The following is a 23,946-nucleotide window of genomic DNA, read 5'->3' as shown; positions in this document are numbered from 1 at the left end:
CAGGAGTGTGTCATGAATACTCCAGCAATACGCATCTGTGTTTTTTTTTGTTTTTTTTTTTGTGTGTGTGTGTCAGATTCAGCAGCAGCAAAGCTTTGCTTTGGATCCACTCGCTTTGCTTTTCACTCATGGCTTGTATGTTCCTCATCCAACCTGCTCTGGTAATAATAAAAACACGACTTCTTTTAAAAAATAAACACAATTTAACCAAGCTCAGGAACATTTTTCATATCCTGCATTGATAAAACCATTTTATTAATGCTTCTCCTCCAGATATTTGCCGTGGCAACGATCGTCTCCATTTGGCACAAGAAGGCCGCAGACTCGCGTTGCGTTTTCAGCGGGAGGAAATCACAAATGGAGACGAGCCTGCGGAGCAAGAGCGATGCTGATGGCGCAGAAGATCGGTTCACAACCTCTGCTGTCTGTCAGGAGACTTCCCCATCTGTGGAAAGGGTGAAAAATAAGACTAAACTAAACGTCACTTTGATTTATTTTATAGAGAAAGTTTTATAAAATGCAAGGACAATAGACTGATGGATTAGTGTCCTCTTCAAGTTATAGTCTAACATTCCTCTACTGGGTTATGCTTCAGTCCTCTTTCAAGCCCATTCTGCATGAGTTTAGTAGTATTTTCCTGTTTCCCCAGCTGCTCAGGGCTCGGCAGAGGGCTCGGCTCCTGCGTCTCGCTCGCCCGCCGACTCCAGCGGAGCTGAGGAGAACTCGTAGAAAGAGAAGGAGAGAGGCTCTGATCCAGGAGACCCTCAGGTCTGCCTCTGTGTTTAGAAGAACATCTGAAGAGGTTCGCAACAAGAGTTCACTCTTTGCTTTGTCGCGCAGGGATTCGTTGCTCTGCGCCGTCATGCTCCTCCTGACGGCGTTTATAATCTCTGGCAGCTCTGTGGAACAACATCAGAGTCTCAACGAAGCCGTAAAGAGACACTTTACGGGGTAACACGCGTTCATCTCACACATTCGATCCATCCGTAAGTCATAAAGATAGGATAAATACATTTATGTTACCTTCTGACAGGAAGAGCTACTCCGTTAACGGCATAAAAACACACGAGGACTGGTGGAAGTGGACGCAGTCGGTTCTGCTGGATTCACTGTACCAGGAATCATCAGCGAAAACTGAGGCGAGCTAAAACTAAAATCCAGTAGTTCAACCAAACTTCTGATGTAAATGTGCTTTTTCGTCTGTAAGATATACACAAACGTCAACTATTTTTGCCTTTTGATCTGTAAAACAAATAAATAACAAATAAATTCTTATTTTTGCTAAAGTGTTTTATATGTTACACTGAATATTTTTTCAGCAACCTCACGTTCTGATCGGGGAGCCCGTCGTACAGAAGAGGGATTTCTCCAGGCTGTGTCGGGTAAGTTAGGAGAGACACGTGTTCATTCACAGGGATTAGTTACGGTGCTAAGGTGAAGGATAAACTACAACTGTGAAGGAAATAAAGTCTGTAAGATTTCTTCTGTTCAGTTAAATTTAATTTAATTCAATTAAAACTTTGTCTCTGAGGGGCAATTCAGTGAAGCAGCACAAACGTGAAAAACATTTTAAAAAAACGTTATAAAAACAGACAAGAATCAACATATTAAAAGTCTGTAATTAATTTAAATTACATTAAATTAAAAAGCTGCATTAAAAAGAAATATATGTATGAAAACACAAACATTCCCACCCAGCCTGCTAATATACACGTACAGAACTTATACACACACATATATTCACATACATAAACATTACATGCATGCATATATACAAGGGGGAAAATGACTTTGTTGTATCTGAAAGAAAAGGCAATTTTTCTGCAGGTTGACATGCAAACTTGGTAAAATTAATGCATTATTAATTGATAGATTGTAACAGAGTCTTTTATGTTGATTTCTAAGCAAGACATTCCCAAACAAGTCCGTCAGATAATGGTTATGCTGCTACGTGCCACGCTTGATTATATTATTAATCAGTCACTTTATTTATTCATGATGTTCAAACGGCTCATTGCATCGCACACCTGCTCCACGCTTCCTTAAACGTTTGAGCAAAATTTACTTCAGGTTCATCGTCTGCTTATTAAACTGTTTTATTTAGAAACAAGTGAAGTGGGCAGATTACGTTAAATCAAATAATAATCACTAATGTTATGTTACCTGCATTTTTATGGTAGAAAAAAACAGTTGTCACAGCAACAAAAAAAATTGATGTGACAGTTTATTTAGAGCTTTTTGTGGTTATATTTTATCTAGGGCTGGGCAACGATTAAAATATTTAATCGCGATTAATCGCATAATTTGCCTGATTAATCATGATTAATCGCATTGTATTTACAAACTCCAAGAATGAATTCAAAAGTAGTGTAAAGAGCACTTTTATTTTAATGTTCTGCTGCCATATGAACAAAAGTGTTGTAACATTTGTAGCACTTATCAGTAACACATATTTAGTGTAAAGCTCAACTTAAACATGTAAAACAAAAAATAGCAATAATAATAAATTAAAGCTTATTGCCACTGACAGGGAATTCTCTTTATGGGGAAAAAATCTACCAAAAACAGGCAATTTCTGAGGTAACAGCAGGGAGCAGCATTACCATTTTATGTTCAATACCAAAGTTTAACTTGGCAGTGGTTCCAACTAACTTGTTTCTGTCATATTCCATGCTGGAAGAACTTTAAACTGAAATGCTTGCTAACTCGATATGCGTGCATGTTTATTTGACGTTAACACGCGTTTTTTTGTTGTTGCTTTCTCGCGTGCATATAGTGAATGGCAGGGAAAAACAGGCAAAAATACATGGATACTTTGAAACGAGAACGCGTTAACTTGCCCAGCCCTAATTTTATCTATCGGTTCTTTCAGCAAGGCATTTGTGCATCAACAAAGGAAGGGTGTGGGTGCAAATCTCTTCCGCTATAGTAAAAAAAGAAGCTGAAACATTGGGAGATCACTGATCTATGCGGTCAGTTCAGCATCTGTCATGATTCTGAATTTTTAATCATCTAAAAAAATAGTTAAAATCATCTATGCAGTAAAATATTCTGTACAGTTTATTGGAAAAATAAATGTATTTTATTAATCTTTTACTGAATGTGGTGTCTTGGATGTATTTTCAAACGGCATCAATTATCAATTCACTCCCGTCTCCCTCATATTCAATATATCCCAGAATCCCACGCTGGCAAACCAACAGACACGTGAAGGCCCCTGTCCAGAGGAAGCTGCTACGGTCAGCTTCGGCCGCACCAAGTGAGACCCACACAGACACAAACATGGTTCACCCACGCCGACAGCTGCTGACGCTGAGTCTGTGACGTCGGGTTCGCGGTTTTAAGAAGTCGGCCTGGCTCCTTCTGCAGGTCCGAAGCTGCATCAAAGCTGAAGAGCTTGCGGACAAGCAGCTGGGTCGGCAGACGGACGGTGGCCCTGAAGGTTCAGTTCGCCGTGTACAGCCCTGCGCCTCGCCTGTTCAGCAGCGTGAGTCTGGTCGCTGAGCGGCGCCCTGACGGTGCGCTGCTGACCTCTGCCAGCGTCCGCTCAGTGAGAGTGCTGCACAGCCCTGCGCTGCGGGACCATGTCGCCACGGTCTGCCAGGTAAACGCCTCATTTAAAGACGCAGGAGCACGCCGGAAGAAACTGCAGCACGTAATCTCTTCTCCTCCTCTCCGCCAGCTGCTCTTCCTTTTCTTGTCTCTACTACAAGCCTCCATTCGAGCGTCCTCTGCTGCGCAGCAAGGGCTGATGGGATGCTGGAGGAGACCCAGCACGTGGCTGGATGTGAGTCAACCAAATCTTTTCCTTCATGGCCACGCACACAGATAGACATACACCCGCTTAGACTTGGACCACAGAGACTTTTCTGAAAGGCTAAGCTGTCACCATCAAACCCTCCACGGAGAAAATGTCTGAATACTTTGATAAAGATTCGAAACCTGCCTGATTATAATCTAAATGCGGCTTTTCTTTGCTGTGTCTCTCGTCTGCAGGCCGTTCTGCTGGCGGTGACTCTGGTCTGTTACGGCTGTTTTATCCGTCGCTCCTCCGTCATCGTGGACGTCGCACGTTTGCTGCAGACACAACACAGAGGACACGTCGACGTCGGCGCTGTGGCCAACTGGGAACAGGCGAGGGACCCAAACACAGCACCGCCGTGGGATTTCATGTGCATTTAGGTCGCTCTGACATGAGATGCGTTTTTGTCTCTGCAGAATATCCGTACAGTCTGGGGCGTTATCCTCTTCCTCCTGAGCGTGAAGTGTGTTGCTCTGCTTGGGCTGAACAGAACCTTCAGTTCCTCGGCTGCGGTCCTTTCACAGACGCTCTCCAGCCTCTTTTGGCTTCTGGTAAACACTTCATACAGCAAAAATACTATAAAAACTGTATTTTTTTTTTTTATTAAAAGCATCACATATACACATGATTATCTTCCCCATTTGAAGAGAAGTATTTGATGCGGTTCCCAAAATGTCACAGAAACACCTAATGCTGTTTTACCTGGAAGGTTTCAGGTCTGACGCTTCTGCTGGCGTTGTCCGGCTCAGCTACTCTGCTGTATGCAGAAAGCTCCTGGGCTTTCAGCTCGCTCCCCCGCTCCCTGCAGACCCTGCTCTGTCATTATCGTGGGCCCCGGGTCACCCAGAGCCGCCTCCACGCAGGGCAGGATGTCTCTCACTGGGCCCTTCGGTTTCTCACAACCACTGCTGTGTGGACGGCAATGGTACATATTTCAGATTTATGTTCTGTTTCATTATTTAACCCCCGTGCGTAATTATCTAGCAGACTGATTAAAATTGGACTTTGAAAGAGGATTTTAGATATCTGAATAACTGGCCTGACAGCCCCGTCTCTTTCTGACAGGTAATTGGGGCGATATCCTCGTTAGCGAAAACTGCTCAAAGAGCTCAGCGCAGGAATGTTGATTTTACCACAGGAGAACTGTTAGGCTACCTAAAAACGAAGCTGTCTGAACTCACTGGACGGAAAAGACACGTAAGGACGGACGACTATGACAAAAGAAGGGTAAGGAAAAATGTTAAGCTGGGAAATACAATTCAAAAGGAAATTAATAAAAGAAATAAACCATATGACGACTCCACATAAACTGAATTCTGTTCATTTATTTACAAAACATCTTGTGGCACCAAAGACCTTTATTAATTAATAGCTTTAATTTAATAAAATTTTATTTATATAGCGCCAATTCATGAAACGTATCATCTCAAGGCACTTTCCAAAGTCAAATTCAATCAGATTATACAGATTTTTTACAGGAAGAAGGGCAGACAGAGACACCAGAGTAACACAGTGAAAGCCTGGAGGCAGGAATCAAACCCTTCTCAGCTGTGTCCTCCATACAGGGTGCGTCCGTTCTACCGCTGGACCACACAGTGCCCGATCTCACAATAATATGACTCGGTTAGATTCACTTCATTGTTATTAGGTTTATTCACAACAAATGTCTCAAGTCGCCGTGCCTGTAAAACAAATCCAATTAACAAAGGAGTCTCAACCTCTGGTCCACGTGGGCCGGTGTCCTGCAACTTTTACATAGGTCTCTGCTTCTAATCCAAATCCATTTTATTTATAAAATAAATTAAAAAAAAAACAACTATTTTAACCAACGTGTTATTCCGTGCTAAAGCAGATCAAAACAAGACAGAAACAATCAGTTATTTTTCAGATAAGCAGAGTAGAACGTATCACAAACACTGCAGTTAAATAAGCGCAAAACAACAGCAAAGAAACTCACGGTGGGTCAAAAGTCACAGAAAATAAGTGTGTTAAAGAGCGACTTAAAAACCGCAAGAGAAGAAGCTTGCATAATATGTAATGCTAACCTGTTTGGTAATTTTGGAGCCGTGGCTAAAATGACCCGATCGTTTTTGGTCCAACCAACAGAAGCAGGTCGGCTGATCTAAGCGCCCTTAGCTGACTCAAATATGAGCTCATTAGCAGAGCGCTGCAGAGCTTGACCGCATGCTGGGGAGGCAGTTTAACTTTTATTGTGTTATGTAGGGCAAGGGACACATCAGAAAGCTGCAGGAGAAGGACTAGAGTTTGAGACCATTAAATTAATCTAGAGAAATATATACAGTATACAGATCAATACGTAGACAGAGCCAAAGGAAATCACATGCATCCCAGTTCGAGAGCAGAGAAACAAACCCACAAAAGCTGCGGCGCAGCAGAACCTTATGTTTAATAAAAATCAAAAGGTTTAACATCTAAGTGTTATTCTTGTAAGGACCGTGTTTAGAGCCTCTTTAGATTTAAAGAGACGGCACCATAACCAGTTCCTCTCAGACGCAGCTCAGAACACGGGCATCAAAGGGGAACGTGGAGGTAAATTAACGAGGATTTCAGACCAAAACGTTGCAGTTCCACTTTATATAGGCCATGACTGAAGTATTTCAATGTGAAAAGGAAGAACTGAAAAGCATGCTATGTCCCCTTTAATACGAGAAAAAAAATAAAAGCCTGCTGATTGAGCTGGCACTGAGATTTTAGATTTGGGGTGAATGTTTTACTTTTATAATAAAAATCCCCCTGCTACACTTTAGTAAAAGCCCGTGTCTTTTTTTAAGACCTATGCTCTGGAGGAGTTGGAGAGTTCAGTGGATGAACTGTTGTTCAGACTCAGCGTCCTTTCCAACACCATGCAGCACACTCTGAGAGCCCATGGTTACAGAGAGGAGGCCAGTCCTGTCATCTCAGCCTCGCCACCGTCCTCCCACATGGAAACACAGGTGAGCCAAACATGCAGACATTTTGTTAAAGATTATTGCCCCCTGTCGGCGGTCCTCCTGATCTGTCACTTCTTTAAGAAATCACTTTTGAAACAGAAACTATACTTTAACACAAGGATTCCCAAAGTGTGGTGCTGCCGCTACGAGGTGCACGATACAGAAAATGTAATGGCCATAAATAAACATTTCCTTTGTTAAAATTAAAATCAAAAACTGTAAATTAAATAAATAAAAATTGATTCACAAGAGATTAAGTCTTCTTCTACGCTTAATTTTAAGATTAAATATACAATATTCTTCTATGCATTGTGCTGTTTATGCGCGCATCAAAGTCTACAGTGTGAGCAGCGGAGCTACAAGGAACCGCTAACCGCTAACCTAGCCGCTAACCTAACCAAATACATAAACTTGAAGTGTGCATGCATGTGCAGCCGTAGTTCTGCATTTTGCCATAGTGTATTTGCTTTACCAAGGGAGGCTTTATACATATAAATCATTGGCTTTAATTAACTCCTCGGTAAAAACAAGCTATTGTTGAGTCAAATTTTAGGGCATATGTTCAACGGCTGAAGCTTTGCCCCAAACTGAGTCGTTGATAGAAAGATCTAAAACTGGATGACTGAAAAAATAAAAAAAATAAATAAAAAAATAAAATAAAAAAAAATCAAGGGGTAGCAATGACCAAGTCAAAGTCTGGATATCAACTTTATTAAAATGTCAGTGTTAGAAATTAAGAGAGATGAGCAGAAATGGATGTTGGGAAGGCTCAATGACAAGTTCTGACGAAGAGCAATCCAGGACACCAATAAAACCAGAAAATGCATCAAACCATGGGATGTATTCTTCCTTTCATGATTCTATATGCACACATTGTTTAAAATTAAGACTAATTCTAAGCAATTTATGACTCTGTTAGGAATGTCTGACATCAAAGACAATGGTGGAAAAAATTAAAAGAGAGAATAAAGCAACCCATGAGGCCCACAAAGGAACGTCCTCGTCTGCATCTCACCTGTTCAGGTAGCAGAATCTGACTTGCATCATTATTCTGAAACCAACTTTGAAATGCTTTTAACAAGTAAATTTTATTTTCTATTAGCACCAGTTCCCAGGTGGAAGCAGAAATGCAAACCATTTCAGAAGGAACAGATGAGGTGTTAAAAATGAAAAACTGGCTGGCCTCCTCAGAGCCTACATCCCTGAAAAGGCTTATGGCTGAAGATATTTGTGACAATCGTCCGGAGCTACAAACCAGAGCAAATGGCAGCTGCTGGTTTATTAAAACTCATTCTAAGGTGGTGGAGGCTCTGGTCCATAATGAGCCGGGAACGGGAAAACCATGATCCAGTCTCACTGTAAGCCAATTCTTTCTGTAGAGATGTAGCACCGACTGGATGTTTACAGAATTTAATTTTCTTTCACATGGCTGGCTCGGTAGGCAAAAACTACCCTTAGTCTGGATCAAATATCACAACCTTTTTAAACATTTATTCAAGTTTCTCAAATAGTGAAGTTTTTCTGACTTTCCAAATCAGCGTGGTAGTTGGTAATGTGCAGCCTTCCTCTTGGCAGGCTGAAAGCTGCGGGGGAAAGGGCCGGTCTGTCGTCGGCTACAAAGCTGTGGACCAATATTCCTCTGAGACGTCGTTTTAATGGACTCTGGCAATCTTTAGAAACCCCTTTTGTTTCATCAGGTTTTTATTTCCCAGTTTAATGTGAATCTTGTAATTTGTTTCAGACAGTTTGTAACTGACTTTTACCTGTTATCCATTGCTTTGAGACTGTCTGGAAAATACGCTTTACAAATAAACTGGGCTTATTTTCTAAAGCTCATATCTCTGTTCTTATGATGGCTGTGAATTAACTACATGTCTCTGTGTTTTGTGTGTACAGCCTCACTTGGGAAAAACCAAAAATCCACTGAAAGTGGTGTAATTATTGCCATCGTCATACGCAGTGCAACCTTTTACAAGATTAATGAAAACCACATCCCCCTGTTCAAGATGAAGTATAACTGCATTAGATGCACTTTCACTCCTACCAGTACTTGCCACATAACCACTCATAACTTTCCAACTATTATGATACAAATGAAAACCAGCCCCGAGATCTTGTCTGGGCTGAAACACATTAAATCTGATGTAGTAGATTCCTCTGACTGGGGCTGTGAAGATACCTGGAACAACAGAAGATATAAACACTGAATTTCAGCTCAATTCGTGCACTTAGTTAATTAGTGTGGGTGAAGTAGGTTGGTACCTGTAACTGGGTTGTAGCCTTGGCCGAAGTTAGTAAAGACTTTACTGAACTTCACTGTAATATCAGTATTAAAGGGTCCAATGGGTCCAGCAGTTGAGAGGGCGGTTGAGAACGCCACCTTTGGTCTAGCTGTGGAAACATGAAGAGAGAGGGTTTTAGTTCAGAAAAGCATCAGAGTTACAAGACCTCACTTAAGTCAAATACTTCGTAAAATGTATACCTAATTCACCAGGTGTCTGTTTTACCCATTTTTCCTATTTCATTATAATTTTTTGACTTTTCCTAATTATCATACCTGCATTCTCTCTTTTGATCTCCTCCACCTCCATCTCACTGGAGGTCACTCTGGCTTTCAGCGCTGGAGACACATCCGAATGGGTCAATCGTCATGTGGGAAAGATAACAACTATAACTTTAATTCCCATAACCTTAGAGCAACATTTCAATTCAAGTCAATTTTATTTATATAATGCCAATTCACAACACATCACAATCAAATCATACAAATCGGTCAAAAAGTTTCCCATCTAAGGAAACCCAGCACATTGCATTAAGTCTTGACAAGCAGCATTCACTCCTCACAAAAGAGCGTAGAGCCACAGTGGACAGTCTGCATTGTTGATGGCTCTGCAGCAATCCCTCATGCTGAGCAAGCATGAAGTGACAATGGAGAGGAAAATTCCCCTTTAAGAGGGAGGAAAACCTCCAGCAGAACCAGGCTCAGTGTGAATGACCATCTGCCTCGACCAACTGGGGGTTAGAGAAGACAGAGCAGAGACACAAAACAGTACAGAACAAAAGCACATATTGATCCAGGAATCCTTTCTATGTTACATGGTAATAGCAGATGATCTGTCTTCCCTGGATGATGTCACAGCAAACCGAGCACCAGACCAGGTGTACCTACTACGAAGAAAAAAAACAGACAACAAAAAGCTAAAAGTTGAAATAACAAACAATGCAATTTGGAGAACAGTAGGAGAACTCAGCAGAGAAAGAAAAATAGGTCCTGATGTCCTCCAGCAGGCCTAATCCTATAGCAGCATAACTACAGAGATAGCTCAGGATAACCTAAGCCACTCTAACTAAAAGTTTTGTCAAAAAATTATTTTTTAAGCCTAGTCTTAAAAGTAGACACGGTGTCTGCCTCTGGCTTTGTTGTTTTAAGGTGACAATATGTGGAAATGTTGAAGGGCTATGAATACTTTTGCAGGCCACTAACAGTCCTATGTGGCTGCAGATGGCCTCTCCTTCGTACAAACAGAATGATGCAACAACAGATTGAATGAAAACAAAACTCTTTTATATGGTTGCATAATGCAAAGAAATTTGTTTTTTTTAGGCTAAGAGTTAATTTTGCTTAAATAATGAAATTCAGCTTTTGAGGATAGAAAGTCAAAGATCAAAATTCATGCTACTTGCATTTTGTTGAGGACTATTCTGGACTTCAGAACTGTAAACATACATATATTTTATTCAAAAACAAACAGTGACTTAAAATAAGAGAACATTTGAATTTTAATATTAACTTCAAACTTCTTAGTTTTTGGCAGACTATATACTGCTTTCAAATCTGGGTTGCTGTTTTTTTTTAACAACTGTCAGTAGTTGTTTTAATACTGGCATTGTTGTGTTGTAGTGTGTGCATTACCTGAGTTCTCTTGCTTTAGCATCTCTATTTCAACGTTCATTCTAATGGTCATGTCTCTGAGCTCCTTCAGCTCAGCCCAAATATCAAGTTGGACGTCGATCGGTTGGCTGTCTTCATCATAGCTTGTTTTGTCACCACGAAGCTCAAACTGAAGGTCCCCCTCCACTGCTGGAGCTCTGCCTTTCTCCAGAGTACCATCACGCTCACCCTGGGCCCAACAGAGCAGTAATGGCAGAAGAATCGCGGCTCTCATGGTCAAATGTCTCCTGTAGTTGCTGCAGAGGAGTCTTTTAGAGTTGGCACAGCTTCTCTATTTATGCACACAGAAAGCCCGCCCCTAAACAAGCGTCTGAGAATAAAACAGGTGTTTTTGGTCTTTTATCGGGTTTGTTTTGATAGCGTTAGTCAAGTAGGACAGAGAGGAGGGGCATGGATTAAAATCTTGGCCTTCTCCTCTGACTATGGGGTGACTCCCCCATCAGCTGACCTATAGGTATAATAAAAACAGATATAGAATCAGAAATAATATATTTGACTAACAGTATTGATAATGAATAGTAGATGATCCCTGACAATAAAAGGACTCCAAGCCTTCATGCCACTGCTGAGGTTAAAAACTGATCTCATGCTTGAAGGGCATTCTTCTTTTTCCACATTGAAATCATTCAGTTGTAGCATATATACTGTGGAGCTGCAATGCTTTGGTCTGAATTCTTCATTAATTATTTTCCCACATTTCCCCTTTTTTTCCCTCTGTTCTAAGGTTCATCTGACAGCAACTCGTTTTGGTGCTGTCTCTTTAAATCTAAAGAAGGCACGTAACCTTGAATTGCTGGATTGTTCCACAGTCAAAGAATTTTATTCTGTATTTAAAAAGTAACAATATGATTTTGAGCTGAATTTAGAAGTTTTATTTGATAATCTATTATTTGCATAAATATCAGCCACATCTCATTAGAGGATCATCACAGTTCTATGTTTACTGTGCTGTTTCTTGTTAGGTCCAGATTTTATTTCCTGCATTAAAGTTAGCAATAGGTTTCAGGAGATGGTTAGTTAAATGTCAGTGTAGTGCATTAGTACAGAGAAACAAAAGCTGTTTTAATACCAGACCTGACTTTACATCTGTTTCAGAATTAAAAGGACATATAAACTCAACTTTTGCACATTAACCCCTCAGCATTGAATGCTCTTAAAACTGATGGTTAAATTTGAATACGCAGGGAAAATGGTTTTAGGGATAACAGATGTCTCAATTTTTACACAAGCAAAAATAAATTGAATTAACAAAACAGCTGTATTTCTCAAGTCACACTAAATAGATATGTAAAAAAATAAGTTATTAGTCAGACTAAATAAGAATAGGCCCATTTATTTTTGGAAATAATAGCGTAAGAAACAGGCAAATACATTTAGAGAAAAATGCAATACATGTTACATGTCACAATAGACAGCTTAGTTGTGTAGCTCAACTCTTTTATTTTTTAGAGTCTTTCTTTAACTTACATGACGTTTTTCCCTTTCAGTTTTCAACATTTCAAACAAAACATCCAAGTGATTCCAAAAATATAGCCAGATCCAATAAGCTTTAAGTGTAACTTTCTAATGTAATTTTTATAACCAATGATCAGTTGCACAAACAAAAGTATGATGTAATGAATCAGGAAAATTAACATTTACATTTATTTAAAACGGATGTGCACTTGAACAAAAAGATAAAGAGGTACTACATGACAAAGTACAAAATCAAGACCTAAACCAATGAAGGATGTTGACTGATAATGATCTGACTGAGTTAAATGTATTTTATTTTGTAAATGATCACTTGCATATCAGGAAAGTTAGAAAACACATTAGTAACATTCCACCATTAAAATCTTGTTAATATCATGTAAAGTAAATGTGATTTTCTATAGATTTGTTAAAGGACAGAAGAAAGTGGGCTTTTTGGGGAACAAGATTCTTTCACTTTTCAATCAAATATTTGTTTTCTATTGTAACGTTTGGCTATTATTAAGGAGTGATCTTGTATTTTATTATTCAGCTCTAGGGAAACAGTCATGCTTAAACTGGATCTTGCTATCTCAGTATACAGCTGTTTATCCTGCTGAAGATTTTCTGCTAAAAGAACTGACACAATAAGATAGGGCTGATCCACCAACAGACTGCTGATGGTTTATTGTATTGATCAAGACTTTATATTTTCCAGTTATTGAAATGAACCAGCTAGAAGAACATCTCCCAACACGTAAGGTTTATTTAAGTAATTTAGATTTAGAAATTTGAGGATTTAGATTTAGAAATGCTAAAGGTCTACTTTTAGTCCTTAATAATCCAGACTAATCACTTTTAAAGGAAATTTAAATGACTATAAAACACCTTGCAACTCTTTCCTTTATTGCAAGAGACAGATAATGAAATGTATAATTTCTCTGTCTGCTCATCGGTTACCAGTTGATCAACTTTGCATCTTAGTTATTTAATTATTCCAACGGTTTAGTGCAGAGAGTTTATGGGCTCATTCATGTTAACTATAAAGTTGAACTGTTTAGCTCATAATTACTACATAAAAACAGTTGTTAGAGCCTATTTTGTGTAAGGTTATTGCTGTCTAAAGCCTCGTGCTTGTATCTTTTTGGTTAACTGTCTTAATACAGTTGGACTTATGGTGATTTTTAGGCAATCATTATGATTAGAATTCATAATCAACCCATGCAAAAGAAAATGTTGGAGCTTTATTACCTATGTGTTCAAATTAGATATTAGCAAAAATTGGCATCTTTTTCATGACTACCATGTTGGAACTGATAAATCTGAGACTAATATGGTGGCATGCCAGAGCTGGCACCTTTTAGGCAAAACAATCCCTTACTTGAATTTGGGTTGTAGCCTCGGCCAAAATTATTAAATATCTAATGCGTCTGTTTTAGAAGATCTCCAATAAATAAATACATCATTCAAAAATGTCAGCTGTGTAAATAATTTCTAATTCAATCGTGGAGGAGCAGTGGCGCCACCAGGGGGTGGCACCCCAGTATCTCATATTTGAGCACACATGTTTATTTCTCACAAGACGTGTGAGAAATAAACATGTGTTTCTGATTAGTCACCTATGATTTTAATGCTTTATTTTTGATAATTGCAGCAAAGTAGACCAGAGAGCAACAAGAGGAAATAAACTGTCCTAAACTGCTGCTGACCAGTTACAAAATAGAAATTTGTAATTGCTAGAAGACATATCTATCTAAAAGTTTCACATTAAAATCTATATTAATTTTAATCCTGGATAGATTAGAGAGAAAGCACATGAAACCTGAGCTTCTGTTCCAATTCCTGCTCACAAAAATATATAATCTGCTTGTTGTCTTTATTGCTTCTTGTTCATTTGATGGTCATTATTTTCATTTTGTGTTTTAACTGTTTAACTTTGTTAATTGTAGCTTTATGATATGTTATCCATCTCAGCCAGGAATGCCTGGCAAACATAGAAAAGGGGATTTTTATCTCTTCATTGGACATTACCTCAAATAAATAAAATCAAATGAATAAAACGAGTGTTGTGTGTCCTGTGATTGTTCAGTAATAATTACCATTATATTTATTATTTTGTATCTATATTAGGTTCTTTTTTCATTCAACATACCGATTCTATACTAAAACAAAGCGTTTAATTATTTTTTAACATTTGACGATATGTATATGAAATTGTCTGTATTAAAATTTTTATTAGCAACATTCTTGTAAGGTTTTGGTGTAACATTTTTCTCAGCTGATGTTTTACTCAGGATTGTTTGACGAATCTCACTGAATCCTTTCTGACAACAAAAGCATAACTATAATGAATAGAAATACATCTCCCTCGTGTTTCAGGCAGTTGAAAAGTTAGATAGGTTAGTCCAGACATTTTGCCAATAAATCTAAATAAAGAATTACAAGGAAAATACATTAAATTAGATATTTTATGAGATTATGAGATATTATCTTAAATTAGGAAGGTATCTGGATTTTAATAATAAGAAATGTGATAGAAATATTCATGCAGGTGATCTAATTAACTGTGACATCATTATGCTCTGCACTTAACCTTCCAGTAGGGAGCGCTGTTTCCCATAAATAGGCACAATCCACAAGTTCAGTAGCTCCTCTGCTGTTGGCCTTTATTTTTTAAATCCTTGGAGGACAATGTAAATACAGACAGCTCTGAACCATAAATAAACAATTACCAGAAAACTGTCCAGGACCCAGAGGGACTTTATCAGCCGAGGAATGTAGGTTTAAAAAGTGCTAATTAAGAAACGCTAGAAAACATTTCCGTGAATCATTACGGGAAGTTTAAATGTGGAACAATCTGAATACTGAAATAAAGCAATATTCAAACATAAAACAGTTGTGACCATCATATAAAAATTATTTTGATCACCGGACAAAATGTATAACATTATTATTATTGTTCTTGCTGTCGTAGTTGCTGCTTGTTTTTGTGTTTAGTTCATACAGTAGCTTTAATTTTAATCTCAAGGAAATGATGATTGTTCGTGCCACTGTAATTATCTTCTTTTTTTCAACAGAAGCTTTATAAACAAGCATGTATTAAATGCATGTATAGATGTTATATTGGATTTCTACGTATATTATACATTTAAGATTATTTAGGCGCTGTATGGATAAATGGATATAGAGTCGGAATACATACAAATTTACACGTTACATGCCGCAAATGTTATGTACATATTCACACATATAGTTAATGCTAAAATGCCATTAAAGGTAGCCGACATATAATTTCCATAACGATGAAAAAGATCAAAGCACAAAAATGCAGTAAACCATTTGTTTTATTTCATGTTAATATTGATACATAAAGTTCCAGATTTCAGTGTGCATCAATTGAAAACCTCACGGATTTATTTAAATTGTTTTTTGCTATTTAACGCTTTTACACCCACAAAACACAGCTCTGTTTAAACAAAGTTGTATTCTGGGTCAAAGTCTGGTATAACATAACATCCATGTTATAAATCAAGTGAACACAAGCAATAAAAAGACCTGGCTGGACATGCTGTATTAGAACAGACGGTTTGTGTAGAAACCATTGGATTAGACAGCAAAGATATTTAAGTAGTTTTTGAATTCATCACTTTAATTTGTCGTTTGTCCTGATGGTCGTTATTGCTGCTTATCTCTGTATCCTGTATGAGCGCTGTATGGTTTCTGATCACACCAGCTTCCATTCAGAGAAGCTTGCTGGTTTAGGCCGCACAAACATGATTAAAATACATTTAGTTTACTTGTGAAAGTCAGAGGTAATCTTATGCGGCACTTGTACTGGACTCCGTTACAGTAAAAATGGAAGAGTTTGGACTCATGCGCGTAGATTTTGGTCCTGATGGTTCAGTCCACCCAGTCCATCTGCATCCAGCTTATTGTAAATTTACCAGGTTGATCACTGGAAAGATGCCCAGTAGCACCTTTTGCCAAAGTCTGGTCACACTCGCGTTGTGTGGGGCAATCTTAAATTCCCTCATTAGTGTTTTAAGTGCTTCTGCCCCATCATCTGCTTTTTCTCCTCTTGTCTTTACCTCACCCGTGTATTGCAGGGTCCTCTGCTTGTCATCTGTGGCTGATGAAAGACGAGAGGACACCCTGCATCTGGCTGGACGTGAGTCAGTGCACTCACAGCGTGAGCAAACAAAGTTCACCGTGACCTGTCTGAAAGGTTGGAGCAACCTGCCGGTGTTAAACTGACAAACCTGTCAGGTGGAGTATGAACAGAACATATCGAAAGATTACAGCTGAGTAAGTTTTTTATTTAGTTATTGCTGGTTAGTGTTTTTTTTAATTCTGTGCCTTTATTTGATTTAAGAATTTGAAGAAAAAAAAAAGTGTTAATTTAGGACCTTTACCCTACATCTTGGTGTAGGATTTTCAGCTCTATCTAAATCTGCTATCTGCTCTACTGTGGCCTCTGGCCCAGTCCACATCAATGTATCTTTCATTTGGGGAATTATGTGTGGTTTTCAAACTTTTTTTACATATAAAAATCTGAAAAGTGCGATAGCTCATCCCCCTTTACTCAATTAGACCTGAATAAAAGTCAGTGCCACTATTTGTCTTAATAGGAAAGGGCAAAAATGTCAGCCTCTAAATGGGCAAAGCCGGTAGAGATATTCCCAAAAAACTTTCTGATGTACTGCAGTGAAATGTAGTTTTTCAAAGCGTCAGCAGGACTGAGTAGAAACGCCCTCCTTATTTTTCTAGCAATTGTTCACTTTTTTATTTTTGCAATATGACACAGAGCCATGCATCATTTTCCTTTCATTCCCATATTATGCCCTATTAAAATAAATGACAATGAAGTTTGGGTTTCTAATGCCACAGCATGTGAAAAGAGGATATGCAGACTTTACCACTGCACTGTAATTGAGATAATCTGCTAAAATATCCGTATTTGTTTCGTGACAGTGGGCACTCAGCAAAAAGTAGCATACTTGAAGTTCATTTTATTAAGTATACGTAAGTATGAGTATAAACTGACGTAAGTCTTAGTATTAATGTACTTAGTCTCAGATTTGTCAAGTATACTCCACTATACTTTTGACAAGTACATGTGATATAGTTTATAAAAAAGTAAACTTTAAGTACACTGCCTCGTTTTTTGGTATGAAATAAGTATAATGGTAGTGCACTTGAATAAACAACTTTATGCTAACTAAGCATTGTGTGGAGTACTATCATGTCGATGGAAGGATTTTTGTTTGCATGATCATTGCTCTCTTTGTAGGACAACATGACATCCATCGATTCAGCTTGAACGTTTTGGCAAGAATTAATATAAAAAGTGTTTCAGAAGGTGGTTTTATCAGCTAGAAAATGAGCATCCAAGTAGATTTCCAGAAGAATGATAAAGAGAATGAGAAATCTTGTTCCATAAATGGGTGACTTTTACTAAATTGTCGTATTTTGTGGACAGGTTCTTTTGTCTCTTTGACTCCTTTTCCGCCAAGGATAAACAGATCGGCGGTAGTTTGAAACTTTCGCCCGCAAACTCAAAGAGACGAAGACAAAAGATCAACACAAGTATCCAATGGCAACCCTCAACGTTTCACGCCGGAGGAATTGAGTGGCGACTTGTGATTGGCCGACGGCGCGCGGCCGGAGCCAATCGGAGCGCGGCAGGTCAGACAAGTTGCGGTGGCAGGAGGCGGCGTCGGCGTTTGCAGAAGTGAGAGTTTGGATGAAACCGCACGGCGGAAGGTTTGGCACAGCATCACCACCGCAGCCAGTATTGATCCGGACAGCAGCGGGTCTCTGTGCGCCACAGCCGGGGACTCCTTTGGTGACATTCGGCGGCTCTTAAGAGTTCAGTTCGGGTGAGGGGCTACCGCAGGCGGGGACGATGAGGAAGGCTGCTCTGCTGCTTATTGTGCTCCTCGGCGTCGCACACTTGGCGACAGTGTGCAGGTGTGAGGAAGGTGAGTCTGCTGCCGTTTCTTTCTCACCTAAAACGCTAAAGAAAAGCGCGTATTTGGCGCAGCTGAGGCGTGTTTCCTGTCGGGCTGTCGCCTTTGACCCCCCTGCTGCTAGCTGAGTAATAATTAGCCTGCTGCTTAGCATGAGGCTGAAAAGCCAGCAGGAGGAATATTGAGTTACAATGGCGATAGCGTTTAAAACTATCACGTTCATGACGTGTTGGCGGTGCTTTGGTTGCCTTTTTTTCTGAAGTACCGGGTCTTGAGTGTTTGCTTCGTTCTGCCTCTGGTTTCTGAGTCTTTGCTCCTGTCTGTTGTTAAGATGCTGCAGAAGACAAAGAGGAGGCGGCAGCTGATGAGGACAGTGACGATGAGGAGGAGGAAGAGGAGGATGACACGGAGGTCAAAGAGGAGAACGGGGTCCTGGTTCTCACCGACGGCAACTTTGACACCTTCATGGAGGGAAAAGACACGGTTCTGGTTGAGTTTTACGCACCCTGGTACGTTCACGGGGCTCGGAAATGGCAGATACGCCCTGGAGCTTTCACGTTTTGTCACGTCACAGTTACACATTATTATTATTATGATTATTATTATTATGATTATTATTATTATTATTATGATTATTATTTTTATTTTTATTATTATTAGGATTTTTATGACGTAGAGGAACACAAAGTAAGATGGCCCTGTGTTTGGCTTCATGCACCCTCTCATCACCTCTGTCTGACGAGCAAAAGCATTTCCAAAAAAGGCCACACAGGAAAACAATTACGTTTTTTTTTCTCCTACTTTAGAAATATTCCCTACATGAAGTTAGTTTATGACATCAAATCCCAGTAAAATACCTGGAGGTTTGTGGTTGCAATGTTACAGATGTGGAAAAAGTATAAAGGAACTGTAACATCTGTAAGATCAAACTAAACGGCTGGGGAATCGTTTTCCCCGTCTATCAAATTTAATTTGCACAGCGCCAATTCATAAAACATGTCAACTTTCCAAAGTCAAATTCAATCAGATTATACAGATTGGGTCGGATTATAAGTCTGTGTCCTGAAGCAGCAGCAGCTTTGTCGAACGTTCACGTCTGTATGCTTGTTCGCGTGTCAGGTGTGGCCACTGCAAGCAGTTTGCCCCAGAGTACGAGAAGATCGCTCAGGCTCTGAAGGAGAACGACCCTCCCATCCCCGTGGCCAAAGTGGACGCCACGCAGGCCACTGAGGTGGCGGGCAGGTTCGACGTGTCCGGGTACCCCACCATCAAGATCCTGAAAAACCGAGAGCCCGTCGACTATGACGGGGAGAGAACCGAGAAGGGTGAGAGCTCGCCAAGCGGCTGCAGGTTTTCTAGAAGCCTGACGGTGACGGGGTCGCTGCTCACCGGGTCCACTTGTTGGTTGCAGCCATCGTGGCGCGGGTGCTGGAGGTGTCCCAGCCGGACTGGAAGCCGCCTCCCGAGGCCACGCTGGTGCTGACGAAGGACAACTTTGATGAAACGGTTAACGAGGCAGACATCATCCTGGTGGAGTTCTACGCGCCGTGGTGAGCCGCGTCTTGACCGCCGCAAACTGTGACGATTTTCTTTAACGGGTCGTCTTTCCCGTCTTTGGTTCGGTGATGGAATAAAAACTGGAAAGCGGTTTGTCGTCTGCAGGTGTGGACACTGCAAGCGTCTGGCCCCGGAGTACGAGAAGGCGGCGAAGGAGCTGAGTCAGCGCTCGCCTCCCATTCCTCTGGCCAAGGTGGACGCCACGGTGGAGACGGAGCTGGCCTCGCGCTTCGGGGTCACCGGCTACCCCACGCTGAAGATCTTCAGGAAGGGCAAAGCGTTTGAATACAACGGCCCCAGGGAGAAGTACGGTAGGTGGGCGTGTCCACTTTTTTTTTTTTTTTTTCTATTGCTTTGGATCCGAAAAAAGGTTAAAAATTAAAACTACACTTCTGTTCTGAAGAAGTTTCGCTTCCCGTCCAGGAAGTTTTCTCAACGTCTTCAGCGTCAGAATAGAAGTCCAGTTTTTCTTTTTTTAACCTTTTTTTTTTTTTTGATTGATCATGACCTGGATGACTGAAAACCTTCACCAACATATTGCTTTGCATAAAGTAAGCATCATTTGAATGCAGACAGCAGTGATCGTTTAGACAAACCCTTATTGCTCCGATCGCTCGTCGCCTGCTGTTGTTTATCCTGTAGTTAAATAAATTCACATTATGAATCAACACTGTAAAATTACTTAGAGGCAGACATCGTTTAGGATGTACAGGGGAAAAAAAGAGAAAAATTGGCAAATAACATGACACTCATGCACAGCAGACTTAGTATTTACAGGTTTTTCCCCACATTCTGCACTCAGTCTGGCACTGGGGAAAGAAAGTAGGGCAGGATGATATAGGGTGGGGAAAAAAGGCTTATTGATAAAATAGAACTCATATTGATCAATATCAATAATTATCAACAAATTGAAAACATGTACTTTAAGTGCAGCCCTGACCATTTTATGCTGCTGCTTAGTGGCCTACTTTTTAGTTACAGAACACACAAACGCTGAATTCAAACTCAACCCTTTATTCAACCAACTTTTTATCAGAACTGCAAATTCTAAAAGGGAAAAAAAACATGTGCTCTTTGAAGGGGGCGGAGCTTGGTTCCTGGGTCTGTTTGTGATTGGTTGGGAGGATGTAATGATTGTAATATTAACCTACGTGATAGGCTAGAATACAAAAGGAAGGAAAACCGTATTCTATTGAATTTCTTTTATTTAACCTTTTTTTTATATCATCAATATACAGCCATCTATCGATATAGTTGTTGAATTATCGTCCAGCCCTAAAAGAAAGACGCTCTGTGTTCATGTTTTTGTTGCACCTGTAACAAGCTGGTCATCTACTTTACCTGCAGGGATCGTGGACTTCATGAGTGAGCAGGCGGGACCGCCCTCTAAGCAGGTCCAGGCAGCAAAGCAAGTGCAGGAGCTCATCAAAGATGGCGACGACGCCGTCATAGTGGGCGTATTCTCCGGGGAAGAGGACGCGGCCTACGAGCTCTACATCGAAGCCTGTAAGTAGTTCTGCTCAGGGATAACGGCGTGACCAGTTTGCAAACGACTTCCTGTTAAGGGGTTTCCCCCCCGAGCAGGAACTGCTGTTTCTAAACGGATCTCTGGAGTCATTTGGTCTGCTCTCTCTCTCTCTTTCTCTCTGGCAGGTAACGCTCTGAGGGAGGACTTCACCTTCCGTCACTCCTTCAGCTCAGAAGTGGCCAAACTGCTGAAGGCGTCTCCCGGTCAAATCGTCATCGTTCAGCCTGAGAAGTTCCACTCAAAATATGAGCCGGCATCTAACAAACTTTCAGTCAAGGTGACGCCTTTTATTTCCATTCTTTCTTTCACTGCTTTGTTTTTTCTACTGGTCCTAGTTAAATTTGGAGGGTTTCCACTGGTTGTGAAACTCGTATGAATATGAAAATGTTTCAGTTTAGTTTTGCCTCTAAGATGCAAGCGTGAAATGTGCTTCATTGAGCAGCAACGTTTAAAACAAGCCTGCTGTGAACTCTGCAGGAGTCGACGTCGGTGTCTGAAGTCCAGGAGTTCTTCAGGAAGCATTCCCTTCCCCTGGTGGGCCACAGAAAACCCAGCAACGATGCCAAACGCTACGCTAAGAGACCCCTGGTGGTCGTGTATTACGGAGTCGACTTCAGCTTCGACTACAGGATAGGTGAGTGCGGCGCCCCGGAGAGGTATTCAGAGGCATTTAGACGCGCTGCAGCCCCGACCTTTAATGGATGGTAGAGGGATTTATGTGGTAGAACAAAAGTCTTTTATAGTATTTAAGAGGAAGGAAAATTATTTTAATGTTTTTTTTTTTTTTTTTTTGTCAAAATGCTGAGGGGGAGACGTGCATATGTATTCACCCCCCCTGTGTCAATACTTTTTATAATTACGTTTGGCTGCAGTCAGTTGCACATAGTTTTTAGTAGAAATGTAACGATACAGCGATATATCAGTTAAATGATTAACGATCCAGTTACATTGAAGCAAAAAGAAAATATCTTTTTTTATTTATTTAATTATTTTTTTTCTAATGTCATTTTTAAGATTTTGACTGAAATGAACAGGTGGTAGATTATCTTAAAATTGGAAGGATGCTGTCAGTATCACATATCGTGACAAAGCTGGTGATTCACACCCCTAGTCTTTAGCAGCGATCAGTTTGTCCTTCGGCTCGGTCGTCTTTGCAGAAAAGGAGCATCTGCTTGTGTTCTTCACCCTGGAGATGGCGAGTTCCTTTTTATTTATTTATTTATTTATTTATTTATTTATTTTTTTGAAGGCAATCGGTTGCTCCAGGAGCATCAGAGGAGAGAGGGATGCATAGGTATTCACGTCACACCTGGAAATTTCTGTACAGCTGTTGTGTTGGCCTGTGATGGAGAAAGTGCAATAAAACTCACTACATGTCGTTCTTCCTCCCACAGTCCAAAAACATAACTGTTAGGTTAATTGGCCTCTCTAAATTCTCCTTAGGTGTGTGTGAGACATTGACAGCTGGCGATAGGCACCAGCATCCCTCTCCACCACAATAGGCATAGAAAATGACTGGATGGATTCAGGCCGGTGTTTTTCCTGTTTTATTTGTTCAGAGCGTGTTTGCATTCTGAGTCATGACGGCGTTTCTGTGGTTTCAACCTTTAATCTCGGAGCGGATCAGAAACGTTTCCAGACAGCTGCTCATCATCTGAGAAGAGGCGGTCTCTGCACGAGCGACCCTCTCATCCTGTCTCTCGCTTTCAGCCACGCAGTTCTGGAGGGCCAAGGTGCTCGGCGTCGCCAAAGACTTCCCGGAGTACACGTTCGCCATCGCCGACGAGGAGGACTACGCCGAGGAGCTGAAGAGCCTGGGCTTGAGCGAGAGCGGGGAGGAGGTGAACGTGGGGATCTTGGCAGACGGAGGGAAGAAGTTCGCCATGGAGCCCGAGGAGTTTGACTCGGAGGTGCTGAGAGACTTTGTTGTTGCTTTTAAGAAAGGTGAGTCTTTGTTTCACACTATAAAGGAAGTTTGTCGTGAAAACGTTCCTTTGTACAATTGCAGCAGTTTTTATTTATTTATTTATTTATTTTTTAAACATGCACGGTCTTCTTTGCAGGAAAGCTCCAACCCATCATCAAGTCCCAGCCAGTGCCGAAGAACAACAAGGGACCGGTTAAGGTCGTGGTGGGAAAGACGTTTGACGAAATCGTCATGGACCCCCAGAAGGACGTCCTGATCGAGTTCTACGCTCCCTGGTGCGGCCACTGCAAGAAGCTGGAGCCCGACTACCTGGCGCTGGGCAAAAAGTACAAAGCCGAGAAGAACCTGGTGATCGCCAAGATGGACGCCACCGCCAACGACGTGCCGCACGACAGCTACAAAGTGGAGGGCTTCCCCACGATATACTTCGCCCCCAGCAACGGGAAGCAGAGCCCCGTCAAGCTGGAAGGCGGGGAGCGAACAGTGGAGGGCCTGAGTAAGTTTGTGGAGGAGCACGCCACAAAGCTGCAGAGGAGGGATGAACTCTGAGCCTTTTTGCCTCCTCTCTCTGCGAGGAGCTAAGGACTCGTTAACGGTGCTCAGCTGGAGCCTGGGAGGCCGACGGGAACGCAGCGGTTTCTAAACGGTGTTACTGACTTTCTTTGTGATGACACGTTCCAATCATCCTTTTTTTTAGTTTCTGTTCTTTCCAAGAGATTCTGTTTCTGCCAGCATGTAAGCACTGAGCGTTTTTAAAATAAAGCTGAAAACGATGGTGGCTTGGTGCACCAACACTCAGAAAGGCTCC

At 40.9% G+C, this 23,946-nt stretch overlaps 3 protein-coding genes across 3 annotated transcripts in view; 2 read left to right on the top strand and 1 right to left on the bottom strand.

The window, feature by feature from the left end:
* The window catches only part of LOC105926536 (polycystic kidney disease 1 like 1), a 28,748-nt gene extending 20,456 nt beyond the window's left edge, over window positions 1-8,292 (top strand). Inside the window, exons 33-48 of the mRNA XM_036125754.1 lie at window positions 77-161; window positions 274-456; window positions 650-768; window positions 841-951; window positions 1,034-1,139; window positions 1,320-1,382; window positions 3,180-3,259; window positions 3,370-3,604; window positions 3,683-3,787; window positions 3,997-4,134; window positions 4,219-4,353; window positions 4,512-4,727; window positions 4,868-5,029; window positions 6,595-6,756; window positions 7,673-7,776; window positions 7,856-8,292. Coding sequence (XP_035981647.1) covers window positions 77-161; window positions 274-456; window positions 650-768; window positions 841-951; window positions 1,034-1,139; window positions 1,320-1,382; window positions 3,180-3,259; window positions 3,370-3,604; window positions 3,683-3,787; window positions 3,997-4,134; window positions 4,219-4,353; window positions 4,512-4,727; window positions 4,868-5,029; window positions 6,595-6,756; window positions 7,673-7,776; window positions 7,856-8,099 — 2,248 coding nt within the window. The 3' untranslated portion in view covers window positions 8,100-8,292. The remainder of the gene's footprint in view (window positions 1-76; window positions 162-273; window positions 457-649; window positions 769-840; window positions 952-1,033; window positions 1,140-1,319; window positions 1,383-3,179; window positions 3,260-3,369; window positions 3,605-3,682; window positions 3,788-3,996; window positions 4,135-4,218; window positions 4,354-4,511; window positions 4,728-4,867; window positions 5,030-6,594; window positions 6,757-7,672; window positions 7,777-7,855) is intronic.
* A 359-nt stretch (window positions 8,293-8,651) lies between these two features.
* On the bottom strand, window positions 8,652-10,919 carry cbln17 (cerebellin 17). Its single transcript, XM_036125753.1, has 4 exons — window positions 10,667-10,919; window positions 9,311-9,373; window positions 9,016-9,144; window positions 8,652-8,932 (listed from the first exon to the last, which is right to left on the bottom strand). Exons 1-4 carry the CDS (start codon window positions 10,917-10,919, stop codon window positions 8,652-8,654), a joined length of 726 nt encoding a protein of 241 aa, XP_035981646.1.
* Window positions 10,920-17,835: 6,916 nt separating this feature from the next.
* On the top strand, window positions 17,836-23,936 carry pdia4 (protein disulfide isomerase family A, member 4). Its single transcript, XM_012863203.3, has 10 exons — window positions 17,836-18,138; window positions 18,458-18,635; window positions 19,246-19,451; window positions 19,538-19,676; window positions 19,789-19,994; window positions 21,031-21,189; window positions 21,337-21,488; window positions 21,689-21,845; window positions 22,922-23,155; window positions 23,275-23,936. Exons 1-10 carry the CDS (start codon window positions 18,063-18,065, stop codon window positions 23,685-23,687), a joined length of 1,920 nt encoding a protein of 639 aa, XP_012718657.2. The 5' UTR covers window positions 17,836-18,062; the 3' UTR covers window positions 23,688-23,936.
* Window positions 23,937-23,946: the final 10 nt, after the last annotated feature.

This window comes from Fundulus heteroclitus, chromosome 21 (assembly GCF_011125445.2).
Source record: "Fundulus heteroclitus isolate FHET01 chromosome 21, MU-UCD_Fhet_4.1, whole genome shotgun sequence".
Classification (NCBI taxonomy): Eukaryota; Metazoa; Chordata; class Actinopteri; order Cyprinodontiformes; family Fundulidae; genus Fundulus; species Fundulus heteroclitus.
Note: the sequence above shows the minus strand (reverse complement) of the source record. Positions and strands in the feature narration are given on the sequence as shown.